Source organism: Prunus mume, linkage group LG2, assembly GCF_029339155.1.
Source record: "Prunus mume cultivar Tortuosa linkage group LG2, ASM2933915v1, whole genome shotgun sequence".
In the NCBI taxonomy this organism is placed as follows: Eukaryota; Viridiplantae; Streptophyta; class Magnoliopsida; order Rosales; family Rosaceae; genus Prunus; species Prunus mume.
This window is the reverse complement of record NC_142699.1, coordinates 31,473,537-31,496,876: the sequence shown is the minus strand read 5'-3', so window position 1 is coordinate 31,496,876 and position 23,340 is coordinate 31,473,537. Positions and strand designations below refer to the sequence as shown.

Here is a 23,340-nt window from a genome sequence, read left to right as displayed (position 1 = left end):
TGTCCTAAATGTTGTTGAATGAGTTTAATTTTTCAGCTTCATATAGTAGATATATTAAAACTTGATTTTTGAAACCACTAGTGGAGTTAAAATGCAATAAATATACAAAAGAAAAACACAGATTCTTCACTCTTTTTAGAGCCGTACGCAGATTTGGTGACACATCTACCATTAAAGTGGATGCATTTCACAAGCCTAGTCTTGTAGACCATGGGCTCAATGGCACATCCAGGGGAAATTCGTACAATCACTAATAACATTGGGATTTTGTTTTGGTGAACATAACATTCGAATTTTATGTTTCGCTGAAATATGGTCAGAAATTGCCAATTTCTGAAAACCATGACCAAATTTCACATCGCATTGTCAAGTTAGATCGCTTTCGTCTGGAGGAATCTATACACTAAACTAGACCTCAATATACGAAGCAACAGAAACAGAAAGAGGAGAACATCTACTATCAACCCATACCCATATAAGAGATTTCATTTAATAGAAACATGTAATCTCTCATCCACCATAGCTAGTGTGATCATTGTACTCGGGTTTGTTCCAGTCTAAACAGAAAATGTCATCCACTAAACAAAAACATATTATCTCAAGTCCTATGTACTCATGAATCCATCATTTCACCCAACACAAGAAAAATTTTGGAGCGAAAATAGTGGGCAGAATTTCTTGTCCCGACCCATGTACATTTGCAACAAAATACCTGCACAATAAAACACATGTTACCAAAATATTTGGGATCATATGAATTAAAACAATTGAACTTTGTTCTGCTAGTGGGTGATTTACAAAGCTCCGAAACTATCTATCTACTCTGATTTGAAGAAAGTCTTTCTAGATAATGCAATTCCATACACAATCATGCAAGAGCAGTGTATGCACAAACATGCCTAAGCGCACATGCCACACAGAAAGATTGACTATTGGAACCAGAAAAAATAGGACCATACGTAGTTAAGACGGTATGGAAACTAGTATCAAACTTCTATGCTTTATCACAATCAAATGCAATACAATGGAATGTATTTTAATTTCATAAAAGGGTACACATTCATATGAGATGCAGTTTTTTGAGAAGGAAGAGTAACTTTGCCAAAAGAGGTAAGAGTATAAAATGATTAAAGGACTAGTAGTCCATCTGATGCTAACAATACAACATCAGGCAAAATACCTAATTTTCCTCCAAACTATCCACCACCAATATACTCCGTAACCATAACCCATAAGCGAAATCACATAAAATAAAAAATTGATGCACCAACATCCTGTTCTTAGTTTCTTTGAACAGAGTATTCTCCATAGAAAAGTAAACAAAGGTTTGGCTGCCTCCTTCAAAACAAATCGTTAGTAGTCAATTTTCTCTTCTTTTTTGCTTACTAACAGACTTCATTAGAGAAAAGAACAGAAGCACATGGTTACTGTTCGTTACCAAATAGTATAACAGGAGCTGATCATACAAAATAGTTACCATCTAATCAGATAGCAAAACAAGCAAAAAATGATATAAGCATATTCGCAAGACAAATAAGTACCAATGCATTCTAACGCTTGTGTATTGATATTTCAAGGAAGGCCTACATGATGCATCAGACCATAAACAACGAAGTCAAAGGCCAGCACCGAATGTATGATCAGATATTTAGTACTTTTGAACTGTCAGCAGAAGTACCTGTACAAAATATAGGCCAGAATGATGGAACTTTCAGCTGCCCTGGAGAACCTTTCGAGGATCAAGTTGCCCACTACAGTAACTGGAAGGAACAGCTGAAAGCTCCTGCCTTCCTCTCCACTCCTCTCCAGGTTTCAGTGTGATTGGTTTCTCAATAGCAGCAGCCTCCACACACAGCATATGCTTGTACTCATCATCTCCAAAATCAGCCATAGCCTTCGACTTCTTATCCCAGGGATTCCACACCACTGGATAAAACAAACTAATCACTATACAATACAGAGTAAAATTCCAAGCACTACTATGAGGGCAGGTATTTAACATCATAACTCTTTAGACAAAAACCTCTCACGTCATTAACCTGAAATGAAATCAGAGAACCAGCAATGGCGGTTCGGACATATTCAATGAGGATCAATAGATGCACCAGTTAGAAAGAGTGACTTAATCAACATAATGGCCAAAAATAACATGGGTGAAGATATAGGAAAGATATGACTGTAGGAGTTATAATGAAAATATGGCTGACAAGACGACGAAATGGAGGACCAGGTTACATATCACCTACCCCAAATAGCTGGAGCAAGGGTCTGTTATTGTTGATTGATTTAAAATGTCCATCATCCTTACTATCACTATCAACTCATAAATTAGTTAAGTCCAAGCAGGATATTTGAGAGCACATGGACAACAAAAGAAGTAGAGTACCACCGATCCCAGTCATCATAGAGAAATTCAACCTGTTCTCTGGTTAGTTGTGACAATACCACAATGAGCTTCCATTATTCATGGCTAGGGTTAAATGTTGTCACTTATAAGAGCAGCCATTTAATGGAAGTTATTATATTAATGTTTTAAAATCTTGTACCTTCAGTATAACATAAAAATTAAAAATTAAAAACCTCAAGCAGCAATGACATCACTATGAAAGGAGATGAATATATTGATCCTCACCAGCATCTGGAAGACCATCTTTGCGTATTACAAATGTTCTCTTCTTCTCATGATCCAAAATTGCAATCTTTGTAGGAGTGCTGAGATATATTTTGTCAACCTATTATCATTCAGGAAAAAAAAGTGAGAAAAGAATTAGAACCAAATTAACCTATGCAGAAAAGAAACAAAATAATGGCATCTACAACTTACCTCTGATTCAAATGTTATAGCATCACCTTGTTCAGTGCAACGTTTCCTGTTCTGCAAGTTGTCAAGATAATCCAAGGTCTCCAATCCTTCTACACGAACTTCACTGAACACAAGCACTAACCAAATTTAAATACCATCCGAACTGCTGGTTTATTACCAACTGTATGCTACATGAAAATGGCTATGGAAGTGAGGACAAGCACAAAAATATTGTAGTTCCTGTTGGTATATTAACGATTAATAGAAAAGGCAGAGACAAATATTTTTCTTTTAAACTGTTGTATTGCATGAAATTCGCAGTTAACCATAAGATCTGTCCAATATTAAGTGGCACTTCCTAAATGTCGTTTTAAAATTCTATTAAGTTTATAAAGTATCCATCCCTATGCAACATAAAGCACAAGATTCAGTATATGACAGGGTACACTTATATAACTACATGTTCTACATTGCATGCAATCTATGCCTACAGATTCATGACTATTTAAAACAGAAAACAAGGGGCAAAGCTTTTGATTTTCAGACATAAATCAAGCTACATTAAATGAGCATGAAGAGTAAAAATAACTAGCATTTCGAACATAAATAAAGTATGTAAATTACCTGATATCTGAAACAGAGAAATAAGTGTGATATGCAAATGTGAACGAGAATGGCTTTCCATCAGAGTTAGTATTCCTGATGCGAGATATCAACGTCAGATCTCCTCCAGGTCCCAAAGCTACCCGTAGTCGGTACTCATAACTTCAATTCAACACAAAGTCAGTAAAGAGAACCTTGGTATTAATAACAAAGAAAAATTGGAAGATTAGGGAGCTTCCAATTATAAACCTTTTCCCAGTATTTACCTGTGAGGCCAGGTCTTCATATCTTCTTCACTAGGCCTAAGGATCAAATCAACAGCAACCTTATTGGAGGTATTTGTTGGAAAAGGAGATGGATCAGGGTCAACGCTCCAAAATCTGTTTCTAGCAAATCCATGCGCATCAAGAGAACCAAGATTTGAAAACTGCACAGTGGGCAAGTTCCTGTCACCAAGATGAACAACCAAATCAAGCAAGAAAGACAATTAGAAAGAACTGCATACCTGAGGAAAGCATATTGGGATTCCCCCACGAATAGCTTTTGGAGGTTTAAATATAGCCTGCAGGCGGAAAAAAGAAAAAAAAAAAGCAATTAAACACTTCAGATGATTTTTGGGTTGAACAAAGAAAGACAAGATTCAAAGCGAGGAAGAAAGATGCCAAAAGGCATTATTAGACCCCTTCCCATGGTAAATGACTGCTAGGGTTTCTAGACAATAAATAAAAGAGCATAATTTCTAGACAAATGATGAAAATGAAAATAAAGGTCATAAGCCTTCACAGAAACCATAAAAGTCAGCTCACCCAGTATGTTATAGCAAAAACGTTTCTTCAAAATCATTTTGAATTAAAAGAATTTTCCTTTTTATTTTAGCCTTCAAGATAAAACATGGATGAGGGACAATTCAAAACTGGAAAGCCCAGAAAGCAATTACGAAAGACTTCGAAGAAACTATAATAAACATGAAGATCTCCTCCAAAGAGTGCATAAAATTTAGTAATGCAACTTGACAAAATCCTATAGCCAGCATAAAAATATAAAAAGCAAACTGAGTTCATACACAAAATATGGAGGACAAAACATTATTGCAGCGTATGGCTGCTCACTCCACAAAATGTACTACCAAAATAACATTGTTCGCAATCTTCTATGGATCACAAACTTAAAATGAATGCATGCACAGACATCCCTTTCAAAGGTTTGTAATTACAATCCACAGAATTTACTTCTACAAAAACAAAATGATAAATAGAGAGAATTAACATCAAATTACCGCATAGTACCTTACTGCTAACAAATAGCAATTCCTCTCCATGATCATTCTTCCATGATGTTACATGACCCCCATACAAATACACCTGGAAAGCCCAAACAGAAACAATTATATGACAATAAAAGAAGTGAAAGACCGTTGAAATCAGCATTAAGGAATATGATTCTGCAGCATGAAATTTCAAATTTCTTAATCCAAAAAGACTATCAACCGGAAAAGTAGAAAACAATACATTATTTTAACCACTTTTAAGAAAAGCCAAAACAGCCTTATAAACTGAAACTAAGCAGAATGAAACTAAATCAGGGTGTGAAACCACTACATATATTACTGTTGGATTCTAATATCAACAAAATAATCTAGTTTGCATGAACAAATAAAAAAGGAAAAGTAAAAATTTAAGCAAATGTATCCAAATTCAAGCGTGATCAAGAGAGAAGTGAACCAAATGGAGGTTCTAAATGAGGAATTAAACATCATTGGATACTTCACCTAAGGTCAATACATTGCATGCCCAAAATATTAATAAACTATCACAATTATCATAAGCTATTACCATACTCTAAGCATGCAATCAAATGAGAATTTGTAAATTAGAACTATTTCAGTGCAAAGTTTCTCAAACTTCTTCATTTCATATCCTAACAATATAACACAGAAACTGCAGATTATACCATCTGCATCTACTTACAAATATCTTTTTTCAAAGTACAAAAACCCGCTGTCTCTCAAATCTAGTTAATACTTATGAATCTAACAACCTTTGGCAGCCCTGAATGCTATTGGTGGACCTTTTATTCCTCAAATATCAGACTTAAATTTTACTCAGAAAAGGAAAGAAAGTCATTCCATAATATGAATCGACCTCAAAGACTAGTTTCAAATATGACCAAACAGAAACTAATTGGGAGTGACAAGAAAAATTGAAACTGGATTTCAGCCAGAAACTCTCACGAGCATGGCGGAAATCAAAGGAAAGCATATTATTTGCCTCTAAAAGAATAGTTTCTAAATCAGATTAAACCTGCAATCAATTAATCATAACTCCTCACCATTTCCTTATCGAGAACTTCACCCAAACAGATCTAAAAATGAATAATTGAAAATAAAAAGTAAAAAATCAAACCAAAGCAATTAAAGAAACCCTAGATTCACGAAATGGAAGCGAAATCCAAATTAACAATCGGAAAGGAAAGAAAAGCCAAGAAGACGAAAATTAATCAAAGAATATCATTTCTCCAATAGAAAACCGTAATCGAGCAAGCAAAAATCAGATCTCAATCGCATAAAATGATAAACCGAACGGAAATTGTGGTATAAAGGATCGTACGACGTCGTAGAAGCGGGGTTACCTCGGCGACACTGCCACGCGGATCACGGAGGACGACCTTCTCGAGGCCATTGATGCCCTTGCTGAATTCAGCGCCAGGATGAAGAAGCTTCGCATTGGCATTAGCAGCAGCAACACCGCCACTCCCGCTACTACCACTCAACGCATTGGTGGCTGCAGCAGCAGAAGCAGAAGCAGCAGCAATGGGAGCCTTATCGCTACTCATACTCTGAAACTCTCTCTCTCACGATCGATCGATCGCTCTCCGCTTCTTCTTCTGGTTCTTGTTGCCCGACGCTTATTTATAGAGAGAGAGAGAGAGAGAGAGGGTGTTATATTTTGTAGTAGCAGCAACTGTCAAGTTTGTGTCAAGAAAATAAGGAAAGCCGTTTCTCTCTCTCATGAAACTTCCTTTCCTCTTTGTCTCTTGTTTAGAATTAAAGAAAGAATTTTGGTGCGACTTGGGTGTCGTAAATAGTTACAGCGGTGTCAATTTTGGAAGCCGCACACACGTTATTAGAAGTTTGCCTCGTTTGCACTCCATGGATGGAGGGAGGCTATATGAATTGGTATGTGATTCCATTTATGGTTCTTGTTTTTTTGGATAAAAACTTCATTCTCATAGTTGGCACAAACACTTTTGGAAAGTTTCATATGGCTATGAAATATCCTTCCATCTGGTTTTTCACCTTGTATGTATGTACGTACTTTTAATGTTAATTATTTTTTATATACTTTTGAAAATTACAGTAAAAATATACCATTTTTAAAATGAAACGGATAAATCCATGTAGGTACGTATTCTTCATATTTAATATACAAATTTTTTTAAAATAAATTAAAAAAATATAAAATGCTAAAATTTGCACTTTTTTTATTTTATTTTGCCAAATAATACACATACGTATTTTATCTGTGATTCGAACATGAGTGCAAAGGAGCCGGCTCATTATCGTAGTCAACTGATCTAACCCACTTATGCTCGTAACTTAGAATTTTCAAATACTAAAATAGTAATTATTTATAGCGTGAAATTCGAATAAGAGTTACATTCCCTAAGGACTCATTCTTCAACCCCATTAAAGTTTAAATGTCTACTTAATGCAAACTCTTAAATTACTTATCGTGCTAATATGAATAATAAACAAACTAAGTTAGTGTCAAACATAAAATAACATGAACTGACATCATGTTCATCCTTCCTTTCGGCAATCCTTTCGATATTTTATGGTATTATAGTTCATCAAGAAATGAAAACACGATTAATGATTAACTAATCTCAAACGAAGCCATAAGCATCAAGGCTTCTTCAAAGTTTTCATGTTCATGTCAACTGTGAAACCCAAGTGCGGTGAGTTCGCTAACACTGTATGGTGTGTTACCATTTTTTCTTTACTAGACATATACCTTACACTTGACTAACACATAATTGACTAGGGGTGGCACAGTTAGGTTCGTTTTGGTTTTTCTCTCAAATTGGAACCGAAATTCAAACTTATACGCAATCTAATTCGGTTTTATTTTCATAGAAAGTGTCTAGAAGAACCGAACCACATCGGACCTATGTAGTTCCAGTTTGGTTTGACCGGTTTCCAGTTTGGAAAAACAAAAATATGAAAATCTGAAGAAGAGAGAAATAGGAAGAAGAGAACAAGAGCTAGAAGATATCAAATAAGAGAGAAAGAGGTAGAAAAGATAAAGAGGAAGAGAAATAGAAACAAATAGGATGAATATAAAAAGATAAAATGGCATAGAAGAGATAAAATAAGAGACAAAGATGAAGAGAAATAGACAGAAATAGGTGGAAAAGACAGAAAGACGAAAGCGCATCAAGAACGGATATGGTTCATTGAAAAGAAAAAGAAGTTGGGTTAGAGATGTTATTTAGTTGGGTAAATAAATTGGAACTAAGAAATTTGAGTATTAATTAGACTTAAATATTTAAGTATTACTTTGGGTTACTAATGTGATTCGAACATTAATTAGGCTTACTAAATTTTTTGGATATAAATGAATAAGTTAACATATGAATCGATTTTTTCAAGACAATAATCGGGACTTGAACCAATCTAAAGCTGTCTAGTTCGATTTTTGAGCCTAGGTTCACTTTTTGGTGAACACAGTTTTTTTCGACTCAGTTCATTGATTCAAATGCCTACACCTATAACTGACTATTGGGGCACATTTGTTAAGTGCTTTGGTATCGTATTCTTGAGTGTTTTGAATAAGAAACCCCTTGTGGTGATTTCTTCTGAGCCATGCTCATATTGAAGTTCCTTGTCACCGTTTTTGGGTCCTTAATCAAATCTTTCTCCAAAAAATCCCTCTCTAACACTTCTCCTATTCTCTAAATTTAGTTCTAATACAATGCAATCTACCCAATTGTTTTTTTTCCATGATTGCTGGATTGACATATTTGTTTGTTGTTATGTACAATTAGATTGTTGGCAACCATGTTTTCCCCAGACCTATCACATGGTTTGTTTTTGCTTAAAGAGCATATGTGGTGGTGGGTGTGACCGCGACGAAGCTTCTTTAGGTGGTGGTAGTTCGCCGGGCTAGGTCTATCATGACAAAATTCGCCGAGACATGTCTAGGTTAGGTTTGGTTACGTCATACTAACCCAAGATTGAGAGTGAAACCTAAATCGTAAAGCCTTAGGTCTAGTTATGTGATTATCCAAGCCTAATCGAGTCCTAAGTGCTCAATAGTAGGTTTACAGTTATGGTTCGAGGCTTGTGAACAGTTCGGGAACAAGTTTCGATAAATTCGAAAGCTATGGTTTTTGGTTCAAGACTTGGATTTAGGGTTTGGACACTAAAATTCAATTTTTAGAATACTAAAATAATTTTCTAGAATTTTTAAATAATTGAAACTATTTTTTAAATAATTTTAAATTCCACAAAATTATTCAAGATAATTAATTAGTATTTATTAAGTAATTTTTATGAAAATTAATTATAATATTTAAATACTAATTCTTCACTAAATAAATAAATGTAATTAAAACACAATACATTCAAAGAGTATAGGCGCGGGCATACTCTTTAAATTGATTATTTTAACTGTATAGCCGCGCGGTTATACGCCATAAATATAATATTTTAACTGTACAACCGTGCGTACTCCATAAATATAATTTTAACAGTACATCCGTGCGGCTATACCCCAAAAATAGAATATTTTAAACATATTTCCGTGCGGCTATACTCCAAAAATAGAATATTTTAAAAGTATAGCCGCCCGGCTATACTAAAAAATTATAATATTTTAAGAGTATGGCCATGGCGCTATACCCCAAAATAACTCCCGACGAAATGGCGTCGGCATATATCTATCCCGGCGAAATTTGCGGTAATAGACCTCTCTCGACGAAATTTCTTCGGGAGAGTTTTGTTTTGTTTTGTTTTTTTAAAATTTAAAAAATATAAAATTAGTTTCTTTACTTTTGTTTTTCTGGCCAACTTCTTTAATTTAATATATATATATAATTAAGTAATATCTTAGTCCTTTTGAATTACTTTAATTATGTCTTATCCCTTTTAATTTTAAATTCTACTGTGAAAAACGAAAAAATAAATTACATATTTCCGTTTGTTTGTCTCTTTTAAATTTCTCTAGAGCCCAAAAGCTATTCACACTCTTGGTCCCTCTAAAAATTGTTTTCTAGCTTCACCCTGCTATTTTTTTAATTAAAAAAAAAATTATGAAAGATTTCATTAATTTGATAAACTTGGAGTATTATCCAATCACAATGACGCAAGCCATGGAGGTTCTTCCTCTAACCAAAATATTTCCTCATCTAACAACAAGGCATGCCTAGAAAGGAAATGAGCCACCTTATTACATTCTATGGGGCTACATCGCCATATCATTAGAGCGAAAGAATATGTGAGGCATTTAGCTTCTTCAAAAAGGTGACCTTCCACACACTCAAATCCTCCCCATCTTTCTCAAGATTAGTAATAATATATTATGCAGTACAAAATTTCAGCGGGAAAGATCTATCGCAACACATATTTGCTGGGATATGTCTATTCCATCAAAATTAGTGTTCTTTTAGGCTCTTGGGTTGCTTTAGAGTTTCAGTTATATATTGTTGGGTTTTGTGGACTTTAATTGAGATGATGCTTAATTATAGTGATGTGGGCTAGTAGCTGTTTATGCAGTTTTTGCCCGTTTTAGTTTTGATTTTTAGTGTGTTACTTTTGTTGCAATCTTAATTTGTGTTGTTGAAGATTATCTTCATTTTCTAGGACATTTCCTATTGAAAGGAGCGATAATATACTAAACTCACACTGTCACACACATTATACATATGCTAGGACTCAAACCTAGAACCTTTGTATTGTTGGAGATTATCTAATTAAGTTGTTTTTTGATATATTTTATTTTATTTTTTAAAAGAAAGTTGGACTGGATTACTATTGGATCAGATTAACTCTTAAATTTTGATTTCTGAAAGTTTGACTTGTGAAGCTAGCAAGTTATCAAATTAAGATCATAAATGAGTTATCTAAGAAATCATAAAATTTAAATCCTCTTATATCGAATTCGTATAGAAACCTCATCCATTTACAGGTCTACTCGAAACAATGAATGAGACTTTGTGAGATATTAGGAGAGATGCATTTGAATGACTCGAAGCTAATTGGAAAAGGCGGATGGTGATAATATGTAAACATTAGCCCATTTAATTTAATTTATTTGCTACATTTCTGGTTCAAAAAATAAACTGAATACATTTTTCCGATCTATTTTGCTAAGAAGACCAAAGGGAAGAGGATAAATTAACCAGGAGGTAAAATCTTATTAACCCCTTATCACCTCTCAACTCATAGCCAAAAGCATTCATTTAGTAATGAACCACACAACAATGTTAAAGAATTTACCTGTAATTAATTTTCAGTTAAACTGACAAGGTTAAAAATGAATATATTTCTAAGAATATAAGGGGTAGGAAGGCACAAAGAAAGGCAAAAAGTCACACTTTTATTGTCAAAACAGGAGCGATTGGTTTTTACACTCTGCTGTACACACTGTCATCCCTCAGATATCAACACAACCTAAGTAAGCATATGCAAGCCCCCTAATTGCTCTACTGAAATCAATTTCTGAATCCAGAAAAAGCAACCAAAAAAAAAAAAATTCAAATTTTGAATAAAAAAATTGAAAATGAAAGACAAAAATGCAAGCTCACAACAAACCTGTGACCAGAAAGAATACCAAGAAGCTAACTTAACAAAAATGCAAGCCTAGACATTCAAACCAACTCAAAAGGCCAAAGAGGGGAAAAAGATTAGAAAATTTGTTTGTTGTTTCTGTCCAATCATGAAAACAAGCTTCTTGGGAGCAGAAGCAGCTAAAAATGCACTGATGCTGTCCCTTTCACTCCTGAGAATCTGTGTTCCCCCACTGCAGGAAGAAAGCACTGTAATCAGAATGCTTCCTCAGTTGTAATTCAAAGATAACCAAACTGTAGTTTTCACAAGGATTATGTACAGTTTTGCTGGGCAAGCATTCCAACGCATGCAATGTAAACTGCAGGAAGCTGAAGAAAACGCCGAGCATGGGGAGATTCAAAACAAGTAAAGGGCCATTTTAAGCTTGTTCTGTTTCCACTTTGGCAACTTATAAAAAGCATCCTTTGCCATTCCGAAATTCTCCCTGAACTCCTCTGATGACAAGTAAATCTGCTTGTGCGAAACTCAAAAACATAAGGATGGGATTGAAGACATATACTTGTGATGCTATAATTGTTATAATGCAGTACCAAAATGTTACCTCTCGCTTCGTCACATCAATATCTGTAATAGGATCTGATGATGTTGTTTTAAGGCGTTCATATGGGTATACTGGGAGACCCTCATCTTCTGCTTCACCCTCCTTCACATCTTCCTCTATGGTGAGGGTTTCTAGTCTACTGGTCATAGAATTCTCCTTGTTATTCGCCTCAGGTTTTGGTTTGGGGGCCCCTGAGTTCACTGCACTCATGGAAAAGGTGCTTTAAATTTAGTACCTTTAAATTTAGTACCTCCAAGGAACCAAGTGCAACAATTTCTAACGTGAAGAAGCTTAACCAGTACTTACTTTTAGGCGATCTTGGTATATTGGATTCTCTTGCTGGTCCTGGTTTTTCAAAGCCAGCAGTGAGTGATGCTATAGCTGATGATTTTGAAGCCAATTTTGATGAATCTGGGGTCACAGATTTGGGGTATAACTTTCTGACCATTGGTGGTGGAGTTGAAAGGTTCCTGGCATTAGCATTCTCAAAAGTAGCAGCCAATGCATTGAAGGCTGGAGATCTGCCCCTCACACGAACTCGATCGGGGCTGAAAGACATGCTTCTGGAACGCTGTGATTTTTCTGGCACACTAGACCTTCCACCATAAGATACAGGTGCTCTCCGTTTCGGTTTCTAATCAAGCATTAGATAATTAATAAGTTATTGCTAAGCACTAATCTGGCAACAAGATGCAAAAAAGTGTCATGTGCAGAGTCACAATGTAGTAGTGGCACACTTGCATTGACGACACAGATCTTAACAAGGGGCAACTATTGATATTGATTAGTATTTATACTAGGCTTTCTCTCTTGTATACTTCCTGTGTACTTGGATTGCACATGCTAATAAAATTCTCTCTTATAGACTCAAAAGATGTGAATGCATATGAGAAATGGAGTTGAAAGAGAATTCCAAGCATAGATGCGAATGAAGTCAAAAGAAGTATCTACTCATGATCAATATCTTATGCAATCAATACAACCAAACAAGGCTTACATTTAAAGTTGGAGTACCCCCGTTTTTCAGAATAGTAAGTTTCCTTTGGAATGAGTTCCCATGCATCTGTACCCAATAAAAGAAAGGAAAATCAGATTGCCGAAAACATGTCAAATTGTGGTGACAACTTCATAATGATATAGCGTCTCACAGAAGATTTTGCAGAGTCCCAATTGAAGAAGCGCATGAAGAAAGGTGGCTCACTTCCTTCCATGACAATATATATTGAAGCTTCACGAGATAATTTTTCCATAAGAAAATCATGTTCGATAAATTTCTGTCGAAAGTTAAAATTGCCAAGAAATGGTGTCATTAGAAATCTTAAAGAGAGTTGACACAACCAATAAGAGATGTAAAAGCCAGTTGAGAAAATTTCCACGAAAGTTACTGTATCTTAAAAGACAGTTGATACAGCTAACTCAAGTCAGATACAAAATTATTTACCAGTGCATGGTGCACATCATGTTGTGGAATAATAGAAGTTTCAAAATACATAGAAAATAGAAATAGATTTATGAGTTTCTATTTCCCGGTGCACTGTGCACATCAGGCTGAAAGGCAAAGAGAGATTTGTGTTTTGCTAACTAGAAGAGGAACCAAAGTACAGCATTGCATCCAGACAAATTCTAAAAAGCCATACCTCCCCAATAGTTAAAGCATGCATCCTATCCTTGGAGTCGACCAGTTGGCCGACCCAAACAAAGATGTCTGAGTGACAATCCAAGATGAATATATCTTCAGTCATCAAATCATCCTGGGTGAAGTTGTATATCTCCACTGCCTGCAAAAATTACTTCCGTTTTAAGCTGTATGCAGAAATAAATTCAAAGTACGATTGCATAACTTTGATGCAAGAAAGCATCAATATTCCATGCAAGTTGATGATTTTATTCATCTCATTCTTGAGATCATAATCTGTTTCATGCTAAGATCTATGGACATAGACACAACTGCCAATTATCATGTGTTGATTAATTCATAAGGTGCCAGACATGTCAACTCTCAGAAACGTAGACGCATATATTGAAATACCTAATGTATACAGTTTAATAAGTTAGACAGTATGCCAGCATGAAAGATTAAAAAATAATAACCATGTAGATTTTTCATGTAAAAAATGCAAAACATAACATCTTTATAACTTTTCTCTAAGTAACTGAAGCTGAATTTTTTGAAGTATCCAAATGTGTGTCCAAAACAGGTGCACAAGAATGTCATGTACTTGGGTTTCAGAGAAGGCTGCTTTTTGTAGAAGCAGTGTCACAAATCATAAGGTTTATGACGTAATACATAATAACACATCGCATGAAAACTAGTACAAATTAGACTTCAAAAAATGCCTGCACGTTTCATAATACATAGAAGCTATCATAGTATCACATTCATGTTATGGATTAGAAATGATAAACCAAAATATATACCTTCAAATTGCCTGAAGATCGATTTGCAGTGTGGTCATGATCAAAACAACAGAAAGGGAAGAAAAAAGTCAAAAACTTCATGGTTAAAGCCAAATTGAAGAAAGAAATTGGAGCAGATGAAAGTGTTACCCTCTAGCTCAGATAAAATTCATACCATTTGAGAAGGTGCAGGAAAATAGGCGAGGGTCACTTTCTGCAGATCTTATAATCTTTTGGCTTGGATACTCAGATTTTCCTCCTAACAGATCCCAAAACTGTTCAGACTCAACATTCTCCTTTTGTGTTTTCGACTGAAGATTTGGCTGCAGACAAATCAGTAGATTAATAAGGAGATCCAATTTTAATTTTTTTTAAATAGCATACATAATAACCCCTTCACACACCCAAAAAAAAAATTCAATAAATGAATTGAAATAACCCTCTTTAAATAAAATATTAAAAGAAATTAAATCAGCCGAATGAACTCTGCAGTAATTCACATGTGAGTAGGTGACAAAATATACAAACGCATAAATGTAGCACTGCATGTCGCAAGATTGACTAGCCTTTCCCACATTATGGATACGTACAAATGAATATCTCACATAGAGAGCTCTATCTTATACAGCATTTTTTATAAATAAAAGAAAACATAGAGCATATCGGACCTTTATCAGATCGAGCTGCCTCTCAACAAGTTCCTGGTCATCCGAGTTTGCGAGGCCTCCAGACCACGTAAAGACAGTTGAGCCACTATGTAATATATAGCAGTAGGAGGAATTCAAAGATGATGCAACCTGATGGAAGGGATTAAGGGGAAAAGCAGAGGAAAAAAAGAAGAAGGAATGATGTTAACATAACTTCCACATACAGGACAGGAATATGCACACACACACACACCCCACTATACACAATAGCCTACAAGTATCCTATTGCAAACAGAACCAGGAGAAGTAAAGAAAGAAGAGACTTACTGCATCAACTTGTATTGCTTGCATATTATCTGGCCCAGTTCCCTGGACACGAAATAATGCAACACCATCTTCTTGATATGTCTCGTCTGGAACTTGCTTCTCCGCAACATAATTTTTGTATCCATCACTTAGACCACCCTAACAGATTTCACAGTCCATTTTGTGGTCATTCGAAAACAAGCAAATATTTATAAATGCTGAACACAAGAAGTTTGTTTCTTAATCCTTTTTTTTTTCTTCTCAATTTTCTTTTTCTCTAGTATCATGGAATCCACAAACCTTCAATACAATTATGCTCTGGAAGATTGAATAGAACTGAATTGGTTCACTGCCTTCATAGATACGAGCCTTGAAATTAGTGAAAAAACATAATTAGTAAGTAACGAAGGAATAAGGACAAAAATATACATCAGTGTAACAATAGCATCTTCAGTTGAAGGAAAACTACCTGGGCAGCTAGAAACTTCAATGACTCAACCACCTTGCTGGCTAGTGAAATAGCTGACGCTCTTTCTTCCTATTTTGAGTAGTAATTCATATTTAGTAAGCCTTCCATGAGCCATGCAATCTAGATGCATTTAGATGGGCTAAATTTATGAACAAACATATATCTTACTAATGTAGCTTGCAAAAAAGAGGAGGAACAAAAGACACAATTAACTTCTGAAGGTTATTTTAGTTGAGAAAATGTCCTATAAGCATGATTGTGCATCAAGGAAATAATGTAAACTCAATTTAAACAAGTAAATTCCAAATGCATGACCCAACACCAATCACGTTTCCATAGGTTTTAGTTTCCTCCATTTGCACAAGCACATGAATAGATATAATGAATAAGTGCAAATGCCAGGAGCTAAGATAGATCCTTTGTCTCTGGAGAGGGCTGCATAGTGACAAAGGATTCCTGTAGCAAAACCCAGGTAATTAAAATAATAGTTTTGCTGAATCTAGGTGAGTTGAATATTCCATATCAAAGAATGCACACTGTTTTATGGCTTAAAAAGTTGGATTTACCTTTCCATTAAATCTCTTTTGAGTTTTATAAAGGAACCTTCCCATTAAATCTCCTTTGAGTTTTATAAAGGATTCCTTTATAAAAACTGTATTCATGAATAGAATATCATATGTACACTTATTTGACCAGAAACTTATTTAAATAGTTTCCTATTTCCGTGGCATACCCTTAACAGTGCTAGTTATTTTATTTTATTTTAAAAAGCGGCGCTTTCAGGTTCCCTGGCTTTTTCATGGAATTGTTGTAAGGCATTGAATACTTTATGATATTCTGAGCATGGTGTCAAGATTGATAAGATGCTCGGTAAATTATTACCTCAACACTCTGCTTTCCAAACCATGTTCCTATAAGATGCTCCTCTTTATCCTCTCCTGGATATGAATAATGGAAAATATAGCAATCTCCACTGTAAAATTTTGATTGATCAGAAGATGGAAGTAGAATCTTTTCCTGCCCATTCACACGCCAAACCTGCCAAACCAAGATAAAGCTACCCTTAGCATGACAGCATAAACAAAACGTGGACACGAGGTTTATCTCTAGTTCAGTTCCTCAGGGGTAAGGGTGGGAGTAAGGGTTTAAGACTCATCCAACATGTACTTCTCAAAACCTAGAAAGCATTTTGTAATAATGAAGTGAATATCACATCATTAATATGAAACAAAAGCAAAAACAAAATATGGCATCGCTAAATGATTGTTGATATTTCCACAAGCCCTCATTGATGATGAATCCAAGATGATTCTTGTAGAATTTTACAACCCCTTAGGTTTATAGTTAGAATATGAATTGACTCTGAAGCACTTCGTCTTTCATATCTTCCTCATCGGACACAGAAAGCTTTCCTGGAACATTCGCCATGTCTTTTTTCATTTTTAATTTTTTTTAAAGGACAAAAAATGCAGGCAACTGGCTTTGTGGAGCTTGTGTGGACAAAATAGGTTCTTGGTTAAAGTGAAATTTTTCCCAAAAGAGTCGGAAATGAAGAACAAGAACTAGCATTGCTATGTACGAGCCGTTACAAAGGGATTATACGATATACAGCACCTGCAGATTTCCTGTGCAATCAATGTATGGTTGAGGTTCTTCTTTTACAGGATCGGCTTTCAATAGACCCTTCACATCAACCCCTTGACGCTTGAGGAGTGCTGCAGAAACAATGAGAAACAACAGAAGTAAGATTTTGTTTTTCTTTTATGAGGGTGATGGTGAGGATCACAAGAACAAAATATGTTGCAAGGAAAAAGAAATAAAAATAAAAATCAGAGGCAAAGCTGTTCAATGACTGACCTGCAACCTTGCCCCTACCATCCTCTGACACAGCTACATCAGTTGTTTGAGGCCATGAATCGAATTTTGACCTAAACATTACTGTCTCAAAGCCCTCAATTACACGAATTATGTGGCATTTCGATCGATCAGGACCGCGGACTAACTCCTATATGGTGAGATCAAGTGAATACCAGGTTTACTGAGAATGTACATCAAAATGCAATAGTGATAGCTGAAAGAAAAAAAGAAAAGGCAACGACTAGTACTTCTGCAGCTCCACTTGCACTCCGCCTTTCATCAAGAGATGTATTTCTCCCCATCCAAACAAACATTTCCAACCCACAATCTAGAAGATAGCACTTATTTGTGTCTAGCAAATCCCTCATCAAAGAATCAGCCTCAACTGGTTCTGCCTTCCCCTTCTCAACGCTTAAAAGGAAAATGTACTTCTGTCAGAACTACAAATTGGATATCATAATTCATGATTACAAATAAAACTTCACTATATCAAATGAAGATATCATTATCATAAAGAAGATGCCAATTATCCGACTTTTTTTTATGTCCAAAGGAAGGGAAGAAAATGAATAGATTTCTTAATTGGATCAAAGAGTTGGAAAGAAAAGAAATAGATGACTACATACATAAGTGCATTTATGAATCTCTCTAGTAACATATTACCCATTCTAAAAACAATGAGGTGCACTTAACATGACAGAGATCCTTATAAGAATATACGAAATAGAAAAGGGTAAATTAAGATGGCAAATTACCAGAGTAGCTTGGTAGGATAAGAATCAAAACATTTATCTTCATTGGTGGCTGTTTTCCTTGGAAGTGGAGCAAAGCCACCAAATAAACCCCAAAATTCTCCACTTTCAGCATCAGCCATCAACTTCCCATCCTCTACATGAAACACAAGAAGATTGACTCAGAGAGAGAAAGTGATAGTTAATTGTCATTATTGAACTTCCCACTATGTAATTTGACTTACCAATGGAAGCTATCTCACATTTCCCATCATGATATGTGTCTTTAATGTACTGGAGAACTTCTAACGCCTTAGCTCTTTCTTGAATGGATGAGTTGGAACCATTAAATTGAAATATTTTAGACTGGGTATCCAGAATAAAAATGTCATCGTGGCTGAGTGAAGATCGAGCAAAAGGAACCTGTAATACGGAAAAATGACTTAAAAAGAAGAAGAAAACTAAGGTATACACATATGTATGATGTATGATGCATGCGTATGTATATACGTTAAATGCATAAACACACATGCACATACATGAATATTTTTGTAAGTACACATATGTTTGTAGATCAATGAGATTTATTCATCAGCAGAAACCTATGCACATAGACTTGCCTCTTTGACATGGACAACATGCTTTCCTTTGCACACAAACAACCGTGTCTTGTGTTCTTCAGCCACAACATGTTTGAACCCAGATGCAACTCCACCCTCTTGGGGTATGATACATGGTTTGAAATAAGATAGGAACTTTGCAGTTTCATGACCCTGTACTTCGCGATACTGGACAGCACGTCCTCCAAGAGCTGCATCTAATTCAACTGTCTTGACGGCTGCAGTTCCAGCTTCATCCTGTTTTAACAGATCCCTATGTCAGAAAGATATGCCGAGAATTCAAACTCAGGCAATAACTTGAATAGCGTGAATTTTGGAGTTTACCTGAGAAGTATCTTTCCCAAGCCAATAATGGATATCATGCCGCAAAGCACCACTTTTTGAGGCTGTTGTCTAAGTAGAAAAGGTGAGACTCAGAAGTTATTCAAATTATTGAAAATGCACACCATAGGAACTACATGAAGAATAAAACAGATAATATATAATATCCAGAATACTAAAAATCATTTAGATTAACTTATATTGCACAAAAATCTCATGTGGCTCGTATGATAGCAAAAACAACTTAGAGTATTGAATGTTTAGGGAAAACAGCCACCACAAATAAAGCTTCTGGCAATTGCAGTATATGACTAGAGTAATTCACAAGTATTGCTACATGAGAGATGAGTTGGATTACATCTATTCACTTACCTTCAGGATCACATAAGAGTCTCCCATAAAAAAATTTCCATAAGAGGACTTTGGGACAGGAGCAGGACGAAAGTTTTCAATGCGCCATATTTCAAGTCCACTATACATTGTCAAGGAGAATCATAACATGAACCTTCCCAAGAAGGAGATAAAATTAAAACCATATAAATCCAAACTTAAAAGAACAGCAATAGGAGCAAAAGAGACATCAGCAGCAACACTGTGGTAATAGTTGCCGTCTTTATGTTCTGTTTCTGTAATAAATTGCAAACTGCATTCATTAGAAAACCGAAAAGTCCAAAATGCAAATGTCAACAATTGTAAAGATGCTGAATATTTCATGAGATAAAGGATACGCCTTTTGTCCAGCTCCCGTGAAAGCTGGATCCAAATCTCTCATGGAAACAGCCATTTTGTTTTTGTAGCTTTATCTATTAAGTTATCCACAACTTTGGCAAGATTGGAGCCAAACCAGCCTGAAACAATTTGGCACTACAAAAAGAGTATAAAAGGGTTAAGCAGATTGACTTCTAAAAAGAACCAGAAACAACTAGATGCGCCTTGGAAATTATTCTATAAGATAGGAGACAACACGCAGTTCAGAATTTTGCTGTTAGCTATTTCTTTTTGAAGAAGTAAACAAAATTTATTTTACAAAGACAAAATAAATACATAGATGGGAGTAAAACTGTGATTTTTACAACACGAAAGTTAACATAGAGTCAAATAAAACCTTGTGAGCAGCAAAAACTGCCATCGTATATTTGTCCCGTGAAGTATGTAATATGAGGCATAGTTTGCCCAAACGGCAAAAATTCCACTGAAGTTTTAGCAGGATTAGATATAGGATGCTCAGTACAAAGGTTCAGTCCTAAAGTCCTTAGTTTCACAGATTAAAGCTTCATATCAGCATAATGTATAATGCAATCCACTGATACAGCTAGTTGCCTTTCAATCCTAAATGCAGCTTCAACCAATATGCAAAACATCTTATTGGGAAATTTAGTGTATTTATTCCAAGAAGTTGCAATGAAAATATGTAATTCCAGATAAACTGCAAACTAGCTACATCGACTCTCAACCTTTTTATCGAACCCAACTTGAACTACTTTTTTCAGGCTAAAGACGTTGAGTATAAGGGACAAGGAAGAAGAGCAAATAAATAATATTTAAATGAATAAACATGACAAAGGAAAATACAAAAGATGGAGCAAAACTGTTTATTGAACAAAACACAAAGCCATGCACAGAACCAAGGAAGAATTTGGCATACACAGATGAAAAGTGCAGGTGAAACATTAATGAAAAATAACACAGAGGCAGAGACGTAATTCTCAGGTGACATTTTAACACACACATGTGCGGTCTCACATGCGCACGCACGCATTCACACTAGTGACTAAATCACATGAGTCACGGCGGAGAAGACGAAAGATAAACAACAACTAACCCAAAAAAATTCTAAGACCATGGCACAGATACTACGAGTTCCAAGTTTCGAATTTCGGGACCACTCAATTATAATATTTAGCACTAAGTTTCATGGAAAATCATATTTAAACGAAACTAAGAATCACAAGCTCAGCTGAAATTAAGCAAGAAAACACGGAAGTTTCTCTCAGATCAGTGAAATTCAATCATAATAGACCAATCCGATCAAACCCACATCATCAAGAGCAGAGCAAGATACACGAAAATCAACACTTTCCTAACAAGCATGTTAATGGGTTTATCGCATTGAGTTCAGCAAAATGAAACATTAATTCACAAACCCAACAACTAAAATCTAAAAAAAATATATTACTAAATGGTAAAAACCCAACATCGAAAGCTTGAATTTTGAGCACACCTGGTGGTTGTTGACGAAGAAAATCCCAATCAGAGTCCAAATGAAGCCGACCCAGATCCAATCTAATGCAGATAAATTACAGACAAAACAGAATTCATATGCATTTCCAGGAAAAATGGATAAAGTGAAAAAAAAAAAAAGCTGAGAAGAAAGAAAATAAAGTGGGGGCTAGAGAAAGAAGAAGAAGAAGAAGAAAAATGAGAATTGTAGAGAGAGAAAGAAAGGTGTAGATAGAAAAAGGTGGAGAGAGAGAGAGAGGAGGTTGGAGGGAATGATGAGTTTGCCAGGCGTGCTTATCACTAACGGCAACAAAAGAGGACACACTCCCCACAAGCACAGATGAACTGTAAATTCCCCTTATTCAATTATATAATTGTTTATTAATATTATTTATAGTAATTAATTATTCTGTTTTCCTTTATATGTTTTCTTTTCCATATCCCATCAATTTCCTTTGGAGGGAATCACTGCAGTTTTTGCTGCTCGGTGAAAAAAGATCAGGATTAAAAAAGGACAAGGTGAAAGCTTTGACTGCAAAACCAGGTGCTTTTTTTTTTTTTTGGGTCAGGTGAAATTTTGTTGGCTTCAATACTAATCTCTTGCTGTAATTTGTTTACAATTTGATTAGACAGCAGAATTTGGCAAGTGGGTTTTTTTGATGCCAAGGTCAATGAAACAACAGTAAAATAATCTATAAAAAATGATGGCTAAAGTTGATTAGAGGAAAAATAAAAAGGAAAGGAAATGCAAGTACCTTTTGAATTTTTAATCAATCAGTCTAGCCAACAGGTAGAGATTGTTGCTGTTGTTGCTTCTGCAGCAGTTGGTGTTCATGCGCTGTGTTTTTTTTTTGTATTTTCTGTGACTCTCTGTATCTTTTAGTTTCATCAATCCTTTTCTGGGTCTGGTTCAGATGTTTTTTTTTTAATTTGATTTTTTTTTTTTGGGGTAAATTCAATAATTGTATTGGGAAATTACTTTTAAGAAAAATATGGAAATGAGAGAAGTGAAAATAAAAAAAAAAAGAAATAGGAAAGAAAGGGTTGGTGGTGATGGAGAGAGCTGACCTCCGCTTTGTGAGGATTTAAATGGAAAAAGGGAGAAAAACTGGGAAAAGAAAGGGTCGGCCACCGGCCATCATTCATGCTTTGCCCATAAAGCCTAAGGTGGGGCTTCATGTTAGGGACTCACAAGACTCTTTTATCCCTCTTAGGCTTTTTTTTTCATTTTCTTTTTGTGTGCTCATTTTATCATTTTATCGTTTTTTCAATTAGATGTTTTAATGATTTTTAATTTGTCTAATTTTTTATAAGAATGATCTATGAATGAAGATTTAAAAAATAAACAATTTAGATCATTGAAAAAAAATTCATGGAGACTTAAAAGGTATCCATTAAATAAAATTATTTGAGGATGCCTCAATATAAGAGGACTATATATAGTCTTTATCATTTTGGCGAAAACCAGCATCTTTTTCCTTCTGTTTTTTTGTCAAACCAGTCTCTATCATTTTTGTTCTTAGTCCAACTAGTACTTAAGTTCAGCTTTGTGTTGTATAATGGAATATTCTTAAATCTCTTTGAAAAAAAATCTTGGGTTTTGCAAGGAGGTCGTAGCTCAAATAGTTAAAAGCATTTATCCATACATTTGATGTCCTAGATTCGATTCCCCGTTCCCCTAATATATCTTATATAAAATAAATAAATAAACTTGAGTTGGGTACAAGCATTATGCATACAGCTTCTGCTACAAAAAAGAGTAAATAGTTCAAATGTGTACAACCTTTACTAGTAAACTCCAATGAGGCATACTCTATTTTTCCACTGACTAGTTATATTCTAATCTGTAAAAGAACTTTAGGTGGACATACTCCAGCGCTAGGCCTTATGTACAAACTTTTAAGTTTTTTAGTACCACATATTTATTTTCCTTGATAAAAATAATGTTACCATTTTCACATACAATAACTTCACAA

At 35.1% G+C, this 23,340-nt stretch overlaps 2 protein-coding genes across 2 annotated transcripts; both read right to left on the bottom strand.

The window, feature by feature from the left end:
* Positions 1-455: 455 nt before the first annotated feature.
* LOC103323525 (putative glucose-6-phosphate 1-epimerase) lies at positions 456-6,413 on the bottom strand. Its single transcript, XM_008225516.3, has 9 exons — positions 6,035-6,413; positions 4,693-4,767; positions 3,912-3,968; positions 3,673-3,833; positions 3,428-3,568; positions 2,825-2,927; positions 2,633-2,732; positions 1,679-1,926; positions 456-712 (listed from the first exon to the last, which is right to left on the bottom strand). The coding sequence occupies exons 1-8, from the start codon at positions 6,236-6,238 to the stop codon at positions 1,712-1,714; spliced, it is 1,056 nt and encodes a 351-aa protein (XP_008223738.1). The 5' UTR covers positions 6,239-6,413; the 3' UTR covers positions 456-712; positions 1,679-1,711.
* Positions 6,414-11,232: 4,819 nt separating this feature from the next.
* Positions 11,233-22,199, bottom strand: VLN5 (actin filament bundling protein P-115-ABP protein). Its single transcript, XM_089044667.1, has 25 exons — positions 22,120-22,199; positions 21,366-21,427; positions 19,873-20,008; positions 19,517-19,616; positions 19,148-19,216; positions 18,824-19,060; positions 18,449-18,626; positions 18,228-18,360; positions 17,721-17,883; positions 17,473-17,620; positions 17,230-17,330; positions 16,498-16,653; positions 15,616-15,684; positions 15,447-15,515; positions 15,168-15,305; positions 14,862-14,990; positions 14,369-14,516; positions 14,215-14,225; positions 13,434-13,574; positions 12,945-13,070; positions 12,794-12,859; positions 12,103-12,430; positions 11,797-11,996; positions 11,515-11,705; positions 11,233-11,427 (listed from the first exon to the last, which is right to left on the bottom strand). Exons 3-24 carry the CDS (start codon positions 19,926-19,928, stop codon positions 11,592-11,594), a joined length of 2,880 nt encoding a protein of 959 aa, XP_088900793.1. The 5' UTR covers positions 19,929-20,008; positions 21,366-21,427; positions 22,120-22,199; the 3' UTR covers positions 11,233-11,427; positions 11,515-11,591.
* Between the last annotated feature and the right edge of the window lie 1,141 nt (positions 22,200-23,340).

Coding starts and splice junctions, on each gene's coding strand:
- VLN5 (XM_089044667.1), bottom strand. CDS start 19,928: ATGGCTGTTTCCATGAGAGATTTGGATCCAGCTTTCACGGGAGCTGGA. Junction 19,217..19,516: donor ACTCTTATGTGATCCTGAAG/GTAAGTGAATAG, acceptor TTTTCTACTTAG/ACAACAGCCTCAAAAAGTGG. Junction 11,997..12,102: donor TATACCAAGATCGCCTAAAA/GTAAGTACTGGT, acceptor CCATGAGTGCAG/TGAACTCAGGGGCCCCCAAA.
- LOC103323525 (XM_008225516.3), bottom strand. CDS start 6,238: ATGAGTAGCGATAAGGCTCCCATTGCTGCTGCTTCTGCTTCTGCTGCT. Junction 2,733..2,824: donor CTATAACATTTGAATCAGAG/GTAAGTTGTAGA, acceptor GAATGATAATAG/GTTGACAAAATATATCTCAG. Junction 1,927..2,632: donor AGATGGTCTTCCAGATGCTG/GTGAGGATCAAT, acceptor TGTTTTATCCAG/TGGTGTGGAATCCCTGGGAT.